Raw genomic sequence first — 13,637 nt, forward strand, 5'->3', positions numbered from 1 at the left:
AGAAATACTAGTAGTATGGTAGTAGAAGTATCAGTTGTAGTACTAGAAGTACGAGTAATATTCGTAGTGGGAGACAGAATGTTTGTTATTCAAACTAAGAAGTTTTTAATTAATAGGCCTCATCACAAACATTACAGTAAAAATTCCCTCCATGTGGCTTTTATTTTGAAATTATTGGATTGGGTGGGTTGGGGGGGTGTAGATAGAGGGAGGGAGGGTGAGAGGGTGAGGAAGGGAGGGGTGGTGAGGAAGAGATAGAGGGAGAGGAGGAGAAATAGACATACTGACTGACTGAGTGATTAACAGTGAGAAGAGGTCAGGGTGGAGGGGGGAGGGGGGAGGGGGGGCGAGTGTCTTTATCATATTGGTCTGTTGACAGAAAGCATAGCTGCGTCATGTGACTCCACTAATCACGTCATAGAAGCAGCTGTGAGTCACACACAGAGATACTGCAGCGTGTTTACGAGTAACCACGGCAACGGCGCACCTATTGCATTGGGTGGGGTGGGGGGGTGTAGATAGAGGGAGGGAGGGTGAGAGGGTGAGGAAGGGAATGGTGGTGAGGAAGAGAGGGAGAGGGGAGGAGAATTAGACTGACTGACTGACTGAGAGTGATTAACAGTAAGTAGAGGTCAGGGTGGAGGGGGGAGGGGGGGCGAGTGTCTTTATCATATTGGTCTGTTGACAGAAAGCATAGCTGCGTCATGTGACTCCACTAATCAGGTCACAAGGAGCAGCTGTGAGCCACAGACAGATCCTGCAGCATGTGAGTGCTCGTAACCACGACAACGCCGCACCTGTGCGGCTGCAAAGGGGCAGACACAGGACAGCGAGTTACACAGAATCCACACCTCAAACAAATGAGAACCAGCGCAAAACTATAACAGCTATCTAAAAAATACGGCGTTTGTATGAGACCCAAGACTCTACCGAACGCGTGGATGTGCGTTTTATGTCTGTCCGGTAATAAATACGGCTCCTATGGCCGTTGACAGAACGTGTACCTTGTGGATTTTTGTGAGAAATATGTCGGCAGATTTGTATTGGAGCCTATGGGGCTTTTGGCAGAGGTTGTGTCACTCAAACACTCCTTGCGCCAAAACTAAAAAACTCTGGGATTCCATGAACACATTAATCCAATCAGCACAACCATACCCTCATTAATCTGAAGAAATGAAGCCTCTAGAGTGTATACTTTGGCTGCAAGGACAGAAGTTCCATACTTTTTAAACCAGATTTCTGCGATGCCCCACACTCTAGCCTGCGAGGCCCCGCCTCTAGCAGACGCAATACACACTCATGTAAAAGTCAGAAACGGAGCGAAAAACTAGTGAAACATAATCAGTGATTATGAAAAAAGTACAATAGATATCAAGAAGCAGTTTTTTTCATAAAATAGTTGAGACTTGTGTGAACATTTGAGAGTTGAAATGGTGTCTGTAGCTGAAAGATTGGCGAAGCTGAAAAATCTGAAAGTTGAAGAAGTTGAAGAGGATTTGAAAAGCAAACTCCATTTGAAAACCATGTTAAAATATTAATGATTATTGATTTATATAAATTCAAGCATAAGAGGTAGAAAGCTGAAAAGTCATAGCCCTCAAGCCAGAAAGGAGCTGAACATTTTAATATTTGAACGGTTTAAATAGCTGAAAGTGTGAAGGAGTTGAAAGGTGCCGCGGAAGAAATAGAAGAAGAAGCTGAAGAATAAAGATTCGAAGAACAATACTTGGAATGCATCGTTAATGCATTCCAACAATAAAGATTCGAAGAACAATACTTGGAATGCATCTCAATGCATTCCAACAATAAAGATTCGAAGAACAATACTTGGAATGCATCTAATGCATTCCAACAAATACGGTTGTTTATTTATCAATACCGTACGTTTGAGGAAAGAAAAAGAGAGAATAAAGTAATGAGCACGAGAGGTGGAGCCCTGACGGGAATTATTACACACAGAAAAATGGAGTCAAACCAGAGAAACATTTGCACGAGGACACCGGATCAGGTCGCATGAATCAGTGCCGACCTGTTAGCACGAGGTCACATTACAGGTCTCATCTCGTGCCGATCGGCCCGTCGGACACGCAGACACGAAGCTGTCAGGAATGTCAGCCATCTTCTTGTTATGTCTGACACAACGGGGCGCAGCGAGCCGAAAGACAACGTCCATCTATTTTTACAAGTCCTTGGGTGTCCCTGGCCTCTGCGCGGCCCGGCGCTCCCGTGTCGAGACGGACCACCAGCGCCTGAAACGGTGGTCGACATTCTGCTTATCCCCCCCCAAATTACACCGCGCAAAAGATGAAACGCGGCCGCCGCGCCAGCAGGTCACACCGAGGACTCCCATGGCTCGAGGGGGAGGGACGGGGTGACAGGGTAACGTGGCGCTCCTTTGGCTTCACCCCTAACTCTATACCCGTCCCTCCCATTCAAACCCCCCCCCCCCCTACCCTCTGGACAATGAGTCCTTTGCGAGGACCCACACAGCCATTTAACCCCTTGGCCCGACCTTGTGTCTGACGGAGGTTTGGAGGGGCGCGGAGTGCCACACGCCGGCCTGCTGGTGGCTGTCAGGTGGGGAGCCATGGGGTGTACCAGGGGTACGGTTTCACAACAGAACACAACAGGGGGTCCGAGGGGAGGCTGGGTCCTCTGTGCCGGACATTTTACACCCACAATGGACTTTTTATGAACATAGAGGTTCATATAAAGGAACTTCAGGTCCTAGGGAACATTTATGGTGGAGAAAACTCATATGTAAGTGATTTGCGGGTATTTCTTTGAGAAAGAAATGTCTTGCTGTGTTTCACTGCTCCTGTTGAGGGGCGATGCAGTGGAACAGAATACACTTTGGGCAGATATAACTCCAACAGCAGTGGCAAACACCACAAATATCTTAAGATAGAATTGGGAAAAGTAAGAAGGGGATTTGGATGTTTTCTATGTGCGTCACACATCCCACTCAAAAATATCTTGTACAAAAGCTTTAACATTTGAGATTGTTTTTTTAAACTTCACTGGCATCCATGCTGGCGGTGACCCTGCAGTGAACCAGCAGGTACGGGGGGAGGGGTCAGCGGGGTCACAGTCCTCTGGGACCTCCCGACTGCCCTCTCTCTTGTCCCACTGAGACCGAAGAGCCGGGTCTTTGTGGAGGAGAAGCTGCACTACCTAAGGCTACTGGCCCTCCAGACCGGCTGGGCACTGAAGCGCCCCGGCCCCCTCAGGGAGCCGGGGAGCCGAGCTTTAGCTAATAGATTAATTAAGTTTCCAATGAGGTGGCTTTGTAGTCTGTTTATCCCCTCAATGAAAGAGACATTATATGGTATTAGGGCACACACAGAGCGCAAGCTACTCACTCTCACACACACACACACACACACACACACACACACACACACACACACACACAGTCAGTTAATTCACCTTACCTAGGATGAACTAGTCAGGAATCAAGACTAAATATCACCAGCATCTGATAATTCATTAATAACATTTTATCGGAGAGGATGAATAACAGTATGCTCAGAAATGACTGAGCATATCATTATTACTGGGTTTTAAATGGTCAATATGAATAACGCTGCAAATTAGTCATGCAGCAATTAACCCCACAGATTTAAAACAAAGTAATGAATTATCCACGAGACAAAAATACTGCTTGTGTAGATTCTGTAATGGGATTTTCTAAATAAAGTGTTAAAATGGTTTTATTTTAATGTAACTAGGGTGTTTTAACAAAGATGTTAAGATGCTAAGATTCAAAGATCACCACAGAGTAACATAAATTAAGTCAGAATTTGCTCAAAACTAACATCCCCTGTTGTGTTTGTGCAGTGGTTTGGAGTTTGGGGAAATCCGACATTCTATAAAGGCCGAGGACTCTGTTTTCAACATGCCAATGTTCACAGTAGCGCCGCGTCGCCCCTGGATGCCGTGAAGTTCTCCTGCCGCCACCTCACTGAGGTCCTGCAGCTGGCTGAGGACCAGCGAGTCGCCCATGAATGTGGGGACACCGCTGTGGATGACACACACCCAACAACACCTGAGAGACGTCCTGAGTCCAGCAATCAGGACCTGGACCTTCAAAAGTAAGTCAGCCGAGGCTCTGAGGCTGTCGGCCCATATGCCTGGTAGATATTTTGACTTCTTGATTTCTCATTTCGATTTCATCGGCTATTAGACGGATGCTGGGACACAATCTTTGATCCCACGGTGCTCAGTGTGTGGAATACACTTGATCACTTTTCTCACAAAATATTCAAAATGCATATTTAAAAGGTCAATAAGTCCAGTAGTAGCCATTATATTATTTGCAAGACATTTATGTACAAATGTGAACACAGAGAAATTCTTTTCTGGTGTTTCCTCTCATGTTGCCCTTGGATATCGGCTGTTTCTGAGGCTTTCTTCTGTTGGGGGCTCTGCTGCAGGGTGTGAGTCATCTTATTGTTAAAAAAAGTTTGCCTTGTCGCCGTGTGCTGTCTCATTTTTGATGTTTGAGTTTGTTTCTTCTGTGTATTTCCGACCATGAGGTGACCGTCGACAGCTGATCAGTGACATCGGCCGGCGTTCTGTTTGTGACGAAAGCCCCCAAATTCTTTCACGCTAAGCAAGTGGACACTGCTGACCTAAAGCAAACACCCTCTTTTATTTATTTATCCATAGATCTTTTTATAGCGGCGTAGCGTTTTATTAGTTTCTGCTGCAGAGCATTTGTCACCGTTGGAGCCTCCTCTGTGTGATTTACTGCACGAGACGTCGAACATCTTATTCATTCTCACACGCAGCTTTATCATTAACGCCACACTTTCTGCGGGGAAGGCGATAGATCTTTGATATGAGGGGTGGCTCTGGACAGGCTGGAACACCCCCCCCGAGTCCTGCTCTCCAGATGTCCGCTCGGAAATAAATTCACTTCTTCTGAAAGACGAAAGGTGCTATGACATCATGTACATCCCTCACTTCATGTATGTTTGTTTGTGTCCTTGTTGGAGCAGCACAGCAGCAGTCGTGATTCAGCAGCTGTGGAGGAAATATAGACAGAAATGTGGGAACATCAGCAGCTTCTCCACGGCCGAGAAGGGAGGAGGAGGAGATGGAGGAGGAGGAGGAGATGGAGGAAAAGGAGGAGGAGGAGGAGGAGGAGGAGGAGGAGGAGGAGGAGGAGGAGGAGGAGGAGATGGAGGAAAGCCAGCGCCGGGAGCGTCCTACGTTAACGGCAGTGTGGTCGGCTCGGATCACGCAGCAACTGTCATCCAGGTAAAAAATGTGTTTCTTTCATACGTTTTTGTTTTTACATACAGTTTTGCCATTTTTTTGCCATTTTTTTCCACCAAAACAGTTTCCTTCCGATACTCGAGTATTTTGAAGAGAAACCGTTGCTGTAAATATGTGAAATGAAGAACTGCCTTGTGTGTAGTATGGCAGCTATGTTAGGAAAGAAATAATCCAAATGAAGCAGTCAACGTTTGGACACATTTACTCATTAAATTTAAACTTTTGACTGTTACTGTGTAAACATATAGATATATATATATATAGTTTAATGGGACTTCTTTAGGTTGTTCGTTTCGTCCACCTCCAAAAGTCCACAGCTATGTTAATCAGAAAAGAAATTACACATTTAAGAAGCTGAAATGTTCAAATGCGGAGACAATTAAATATTAAATAAATTTGGCAGCCTCAGTATCAGCATCAGTGTGTAATTAAGACACAATGTTCTAGTATTGTGTCTGAAGCCTGGAGTTGAGTTTTAGTTCAGGTATTCACTGACTTTTAACTCAGTGAATAGCTGAAACGATCATTTCCACCTCCTGAAGGCCTCATACGTGCGACGGAGGCTCACTCAGCTAATCCTTTGCGTCTTTGCGGGTGTAAGCTGCTGTTCTGCAAAACATGCTGCTCAACACTTCTCCCCAATCCCCTCTCAACACAGAGAGTGTTTGATGAGTCCTTTAGGGCCCTCGGGGGGGAGGTGGGGGGGGGGGTGTAACGGAGTGTGTGCATTTTGGGGTGGGGGGGTACGGAGTGATTCATTAGATTCCAAAGAAGTGCGGTAGTAAGAGTTTTTCGGATTCCTGCTCAGCCCTGCTCGGAGTGAAGTGTGCCCCCCGCAGCCCGCTGGGAGTTGGAGGATTTAGAGGCACACTGGAGATTTGTCTCCGAGCGCGGAGTCACGCAGAGTTCAGACAGCAGAACACTCGGCAATTAAAAGAGAGGTTAACATGTTTTATTTCTCTAATGGGAAAGCACACAATATTTACGTTTGCCTCGTGATTCATGGCTTTGTCTTTTATTTTTTTTCTTTGCTTTTCTTTTTCTTCTCACCATCTCTTCTCCGGGTACCTCCAGGCGTATTGGAGGGGCTGCGCCCTGAGGAGGAGGCTCGCAGCGGCTCTGGCTGCTGTCGCGCGGTCCGCCGCCGCCGCAGAGGACGACGCCTTCGAGGAGGTGTACTTGGAGGACTTGGTCTTTGATGAGGTTTGCACAAAACCTGCACGGAGGGCGATACAAAGATCTATGAATGCACCCACGGGGCTTCCCAACAGTGTCTCCATAAACACCCGCACATCCCGCACACTAAAACGCATGACAGCACACACATGCACAAAAAACAGTGCTGAAAAACAAAGATGATTTTCATACAGTGACATGGATAAATATATATTTATATATATATATATATATACACATATATTTATTTATTTTCCTAAGGCCGCACTGGAGAAGCCCTGGACCTTGTCGTTTTCTGAAGACCCCCCCCCCAGACGTTGTCCTTCATCAGAGTCTCTGAAGGTAAGGTAACGGGACTTCCGTCCATGCTCCTAACCTTGAGCTAATTTAGTGAAAAGGGCTGAAAGGGAATTTTGGGAAACACCAGCCCCATGTGTGATGTCAATGGAAGAGTTATACCCTGGCCCTTTTCTCATCTGGGTTATCGACCCCTCCAGGATTTGTCTCACTCTCCCTGATTGATCTTTAAATTTAGTCTCTTGAAAAACAAGATTATTTCCTGGAGGGGCTGAAGGTTGCGCTGCACCAGCAGATGTCATTTTTCATGCCGGCCGACTGTCGTCCCGTTTTTTTTCCTCCTCCTTTACCTCTCGTTGGATCTTTTCTTTGGAGCGTGCTCAGCGCTGTACATCATGGTGGCCGGTTTGGGCCAGCTGAAGGGGCGCAGCTGCCGGCGTGGCCGGCCTCAGTGTGTTGACACTGAGGTACACATCAAAGGCGCCGATGAACAATTTAGCGCTTCCACAAAGACAAAATGGGCTCTGCAGAGATACCGAGCCGTTACTCTGACTTACATATGGGCATTCCTTGAGCGTGAAAGGTGCGTGAGCCAAATGCCTCAAAAGAAAACATGGTGTGGACATTATTGGATCCACTATATTTCATTTTCCTATTTATTCAAAATCCACTGCGCATGGCATGTTGTCCAGACAAAGGCTCAACTTTTCCGTTTAGAGCTGCAGCCATCTGAACACAGTTTTGACTCTGGCAACGTTAAAATTATTAAAACTAGAAGTAAACAACTGCTCCAGTAAACAAAAGCCTCTTTGCCTACTTTATATACAGGATATACACATATATTAAAAAACAAGCTATTCTGCAATACTCAATACTGATAAGAGCTATAAATGATGTCTTTCAGCTTCCCGGACGCTTTCCTGAATCCTCCAAGTTCATCCTCCCATCGCCGCTGGTATGGAGGCCAAGGCAGGCCTGGCTGCCCGGAGAACGGGTGGAGGCGGCTGGACAGAGAGATTCCCCAGAGACCTCCAGCAGGTAGACCAGCATTCACGGCGATAAATAGATCCTCACATTCTCACTTTGTACCAAAGTACATGCAGGTACGTAATAAAGTAGGATTAAAAATAATTGAAACTATATATATATATATTCATTCCCTGACAATGAAAACCATGACGATTTATGTCTATATCTGTGGTTTCTGTAAGTCACCCTGAGAACGCTTGAATGACTGAATTTAAAGGAGCGCTAAGTCATCAAATCCTGTCCAAAGTACTGATCCTAAAACTTCCACAACCCCATTTGCCAAATGCAATTCCTGTCCCCTGATTTAAGGAGGAAAAGCACACTTTGATTTATTTAACAGAAAACCAAAATCAGTTTCTTACATTGAATTTACAAGAGATCGGATTCTTGATTAATGTGTGTGGTCATCTAATAAAGTAGGAGTTTGTGAATTGCTGCATATTGTTTATTCCCTTAATCATTTCTTAATGGTTTCAGAAGGAAATCTACTGCTTCAACCTCAGTGACCAGCGGTCTCAGCGAGAGAAAAGAAAAGATCCTGGAGGAATGGTAGATCCACCGTTTCTTCTGTACACGTGTGATATTGTGTTTTTGTTTTTTGTTGTGTGACCTTGTGTCCTCGCGGCCTCCAGGGGCTTCACTGACAGCCACACAGCTCTTCAAATGCTCAAGAGAGCTCAGAAGATGAAGTCAACAACGCAGTGGCAGAAGAAACGTCAAGGTCAGTACAACAGTATAACGTACACTTTATAGGTCTACGATAATACTTGGAAAGTTGTAGAAAGGTGTTTACACCTGTGTTGTCCTTTTGAGGCTGCAGTTCTTTTTGCTTTTGAAACATGTATTATACTTACAGGCGTTTTTACTATTTTGTCCACCTCATTTTTATGTAATACACTATTTGAAAATGTGAAGCTAATGAGATAAGAAGCCTCAAATGCAAAGCTTCCTTTGTTCAGTTACCCCACTTCCTGTCTCCTCGTCCCTAATCTTTCCCCCCAGTATGCAAGCAACTGCTGTTTGGACATAAATCAATTTTAAAAGGTGGGTGGGAGAGAAAAAAAAAAAACACACTCGATTTTGCCTCTTTTCATCTTCGTCTTCGTGCCGCGCTGCAGCGGCGAAACCTTTCCGCACCGCGTACCTTAACGAGCCGTAACGGGGCAGCGGGGGCCCGGCGCTGTCGCCTCTCGTTGGCCGTTATACTCGAGAGCCATGAAACCTGCCGACAGGTCGCCCCGTTCGCGGCGGTGGTTGAGTGAGCTCACCTCCGCCCCGCCCCTGGGAACGGTAGCCCCGCCACGGATATCATGCCACCGTCATGTAGAGGGAGGCTGCTCTTTGATCATAATTTGCTAACGCATGATTCCAATGGCAGAGGGGGGGGGGCTCCCGTCGTCTCGCTCCGCCGACCCACAGGTCAATGTCGCCACTAATTCCTGATGGCATCTGCCGCGCTGCAACCAGGGCTGGGCTCCAAATGTTCCAGGATGTTTGGGCCTGGTTCTCTGCTTCTGGTTTCAGGCCTGCCAGGTCCTTTGACCCTCTCTCTCTCTCTCTCTCTCTCTCTCTCTCGGATGCTAGATCCCTCCGTCCATCTTGCCTTCAGAAACTGCGGTTACCCGCTGGGTCCGATGGCGGCGAGGAAGCGGCCGGCGCAACACCACAAGAGTGATGCAAAAGGTAGGATTCGAGACGTGCTAAACATTAGGTAACCCTGTAGAAACGGCGCTCTGCCGAAGGATATAACAAAAACCCACTAAGACCCGCAAACATCTGGCTTTTGTCTTCAGTGGGAAAAGTCATAATCGGCGTTCACTCTGAGACGGCGTAAAGTAGTCAGAAGGTATTTGTCGGTTGAGGCGATGGAAGCGCTGCACCCGGGTGGACTCGCACATTTCTGCCCCTTTTTTCATTGCGATGCTTTCTGACGTGTGTTGCCGTGAATGTATAATAAATAAAAAGGGATTTGGGATTTTTAACTGATAGACCAATAGTGTGTGGAAAGTTATATTAGTCTTACATAAACACCTTCTTTAAAACTAAGAAACAAACTGATTTATTATAACTTAATAGCCTTTGCAATCGGTGACGATAACATGGATCAAACACAACATTCTTTCTAAAGGTCTAAACTTAATCGTTACGGGTATAAAAAAACATCCTCAACAGAGTTCGCAGGTTGCCTTTGGTGTGAAGCCGTTTGATGGTCGGAGGAGAGGAGAACTTCCTGCTGTGGCCTCCTGCCCTGCCCCGAGGTGGAGAGACGATTTGACATTGTGACGTCCACAGCCAGACTTTAAAGGGAGGAAAGAGCTGGAGGGAGGGAGGGAGGGAGGGGGGGGGGCTTTTATCATGCCTGTCTCCGTCTTTCCTCTCTTCCCCCCCTCATCTACCAGGGTCAAGGCCTCCCATCCAGAGAGATCCGGGGTCCCCGGCGGTCATCCTGCAGTCAGAGAAAGGGCTCCCATGAATTACCCCGCAGTCAGTCAGCGGGGGAGAATCTCAGCATTCAAAGTTGTGTTTGTTTGTCGTGTTACACTTTGTCTGTTGGGCGGATCGATTTGGTGATTTGTTCGTCGACCACGTGTGAAGGAGTCGCCTCGTTTCCCTTCGAACCGATTCCCCGCTGTGCCGCCGGAGAAGGAGCAACGACTCGGGAAATCATATTAACGTATAAGAAACTTTCCTCATAGTCGATGGACGGACTTCTTTAGCATTCGGCAGCAATGACAGCTGCCCCCCTAGTAACTGTTTGTACCGAGGTACTGAAGCTGAGCTTTGGGTATGTTTTCTTACCACGTGTTTACCGTGACCTTCAGGTGTGTGTGATGTCCAGTGAATAACCTCTCGGCCAACTGTCGATGACCGCTCCATTACAACAACCTTTCTTTCCAATATTCTTATCGCTCCTCTCCAGTCACGTCTCTGGTGTTTTGTTGAGCAATGAGGTGAAGCCGCTGATAGAAGGGGGGGGAGAGGGGGTCCGTTGTTGGGACATCGGCCTCCCATCCTCTGCTCAATGCTCCTTGTTGTTTCTTTTATATATTCAAGCCGAGAGGGATACTGCAAAAGGTAGAACTCTAACCAGCTCGGTGGCGGAAGAGACCCTCCCCGTGACCACGAGTTGGCGGCTCCGGTACACGGGGGGCCAATCTCCCCTTTTTCCTGCTCCCCTGGTCCTGACCTGTGGGAGGCACCCCCTCCTCCGGATCCATCCCCAGTGCCCGAGGAGGACTAGCCGGCCCGGCCCGGCCCATCCAGCGCTCCCCGACAGGGGCTAACGTTTCAGGCTTTGAGTCAAGCCCTCCTTCTGGAGGTGATTAGCCCCAAACCCATGACAGATTCTTTCCAAGATATCCGACGCACCGTGTTTATTTTATCCGGGCTCTTTGTGTGGATGTGCTGGACATGAGTAACCCACTTGAAATGGGTATCAGCTTACATACCCAGAGAGGGAGATAGAGTGGAGCAGAGCCACCAAACATTTTCTCTTGGAGGCAAAGAAATGTGGAAATACACCACCTTCTTTTTTTTCTTCTTCTCTTTTTTGTTAGATGGTTTGTATCACGGAGCGTCCGTGCGCTGCAGATGTTGAAGATGTTGCGTGCCTGCGAGCGTTTCTCTTACTTTCCACCGACGCCTTGCACTCATCCCCCCTGGGCTAACGCACACCCCCTTTCCAGCCTCCATCCGAGCAGCGATCCAACCCCACCAAACATCCGTCCTCATGTCAGAGGGACGCACGAGTATATATTTTTATTTCAGCCTGGAACCCCTTCCTCCTGAGCACTTAACTCGATTTCACACTTCAAGTCGTCTACAAAGTCCGGCTGAAACACAATCATCTTGTTTACCCTCCGTCCTCCAGAATAACTCAATGTCAGGCTGTTTATCACCATTCATGTGCATTCAATTTCAGGCCCGTACTCACAGCGCTTCTATTTATCCCTTCTCGTGGTATGTGTTTTGAGGAACACAGTGTGAGTCACTCCGGCGCAGACACACGGGACGAAAAACACACTGCGATCCTTCTTCCATGCCTTGAAAACTCCCCAAACGCTTTTCTTGACTGGACACAGAGCGGGCTGAAGGTAGCCGTAGCTTTATCCGTCTTCTGGGGTAAGTTTCTAATCCGGATGAGCCGAGTGTCGGGCTCTTCGTGGCGGATTCGTGACCAAAACCTCCTGAGCAGCAAGACGAGGTAGAAGTCTGAATCCTGGCCGTCGACACAGTATTTTCTCGTCACAGTGGTTTTTACATCCTGGACAAATTATGTAAATATGCCAAATAGGAAAACTACAGCCCATCACAACTTATGTTATGTTTGGGTTTTCTGTTTGTAGCTTCAAAAAACAAAAAGCTTAGCAAAGTAAAAAATGATCAGTTCAAGGCCTCGCTGCACATCAAATTAAGATCTAATCAGACTGTTTATAGATTACTTAATACTTTAAAGACCTTTTGGAACTTTTACAACCTGATTGTTTCCGGTCTGATTGTCTGAATGGGTTTCTGTCTGAACCCCCCCCCCCTCCTCCTCCTCCTCCTCCTCCCTACCAAGTCTCTGATAGTAAGTCAGAGCTCTCTCCTCCTCAGCAGGGACGAGATCGACTAATGGGCTTAAGAGCCTCTTAACCGGCATGACTCCTACCCCCCCCCTCCCCCTCGGGCCCCCCCACCAGCCCCGATGTCCTGGAGGAGCACTGGAGGGGGATTCAGGGGGTTGGAAGGGGTCAGGAGGGGGGCTCCTGTGGGGAGTTCAGAGGGGGAACGGCAGAGGAGAGTAGAACACACATGTAGTATTGGTGCCCGCATGCTGCAGTCCACCTGACCATCGGGTCCAAACTGTCCACACAGGTGAGCGCTGTGACTATTGATGGTCCGTGACCTTCAATAGTCACATACAAGCTGCTCTTAGCATGTATTTGCATTTCTGAGTGATGAATTACCCAGTTTTTTTCTGGGCTGCCAGTTCACCGTCACTCTTTGAGTAGCCGCTTCCTGTCTCTGCTGCCCTGGAGGGAGGGGGGGGGGGGGGGGGGGGGGCATGCATCTATCACTGGACGTTTTTAGTGGGGCTTCTCAATTAACCCATGAAAACTTACGAGCTTTGTAACCCCCTTTAAAAAAATATATTCTTACAGCTCTTTGAAAGCGAATAAATGACTTGAACAAATGCGTCACTGGTTGCAGCATTCGGCCCGTCCACATTCATTATCGGCTCACACCCGTCCACGGCAGCCGTACTGTCAGCGCTGCGTAAATGTTTACTTTGAATTACGATCTTATTATGGGATTTCAGCTCAGCTCGTAAATCAGCGGCCTCTCGGCCGCCTTTCTTCAACAAACTCTTGGAACATTGCTTGGATTCAATTTTTTGAATCACCTCCTGTTGCATCTTTTCAGTTTAAACACATCATCCTTTAGTATTTCCCCCCCCCCCAAAGTCCTCCAAACCAATCTCAAACATCAGCGTTGCCCACTGATCCCAGTGCTGTAATTACAGTGAAACACATCGGACTGTTTATTTGTGGAGCCTGTTAACACAAACCCTTTGAGCCTCTTGTCGTCTAGAAAACACGCCGCTCTCACCGCAGCGTTCCCGCTCGTTCTCTTTGTCGCCGAGAATGAGAAGAAAGAGGAAAGAACAAGCATGTGGCGTTAATTTGTTTTCTGCTGAGTGCAGGTCGGGAGGCTGAGCCGGGCCTTCGGACCGCGGGGGTGGAGCGGGTGGAGCGGGGAGGCGCTCGGGCTGCTCACCCTGACAGCAACTCGGAGAGGTGAGGAACACACTGAAGGTCACCAGGTGCTCTCATTACATTTTTCTCTTTTCTACCCCCCCCCCCCCGCCT

General features: G+C 47.6%; 1 protein-coding gene across 4 annotated transcripts in view; it reads left to right on the forward strand.

Annotated features, from left to right (window-relative positions):
* Positions 1–13,633, forward strand: part of lrriq1 (leucine-rich repeats and IQ motif containing 1) — an 83,227-nt gene extending 69,594 nt beyond the window's left edge. The window contains exons 15-23 of one of the 4 annotated variants that reach the window (XR_013451172.1): positions 3,841–4,094; positions 5,004–5,265; positions 6,358–6,486; positions 6,721–6,801; positions 7,661–7,794; positions 8,263–8,334; positions 8,418–8,506; positions 9,370–9,468; positions 13,472–13,591. Coding sequence is in view for 3 of the 4 variants with exons in the window: in XM_078082912.1 (XP_077939038.1) it covers positions 3,915–4,094; positions 5,004–5,265; positions 6,358–6,486; positions 6,721–6,801; positions 7,661–7,794; positions 8,263–8,334; positions 8,418–8,506; positions 9,370–9,468; positions 13,472–13,569 (1,144 nt within the window). In the remaining variant the exon portion in view is untranslated. Of the gene's footprint in view, positions 1–3,840; positions 4,095–5,003; positions 5,266–6,091; positions 6,225–6,357; positions 6,487–6,720; positions 6,802–7,660; positions 7,795–8,262; positions 8,335–8,417; positions 8,507–9,369; positions 9,469–13,471 lie in introns of those variants that run through there. The other 3 variants (XM_078082912.1, XM_078082913.1, XM_078082914.1) reach the window with 3 other exon arrangements.
* Positions 13,634–13,637: the final 4 nt, after the last annotated feature.

The sequence above is a fragment of the Gasterosteus aculeatus genome, chromosome X, assembly GCF_964276395.1.
Source record: "Gasterosteus aculeatus chromosome X, fGasAcu3.hap1.1, whole genome shotgun sequence".
Lineage (NCBI taxonomy): Eukaryota > Metazoa > Chordata > Actinopteri > Perciformes > Gasterosteidae > Gasterosteus > Gasterosteus aculeatus.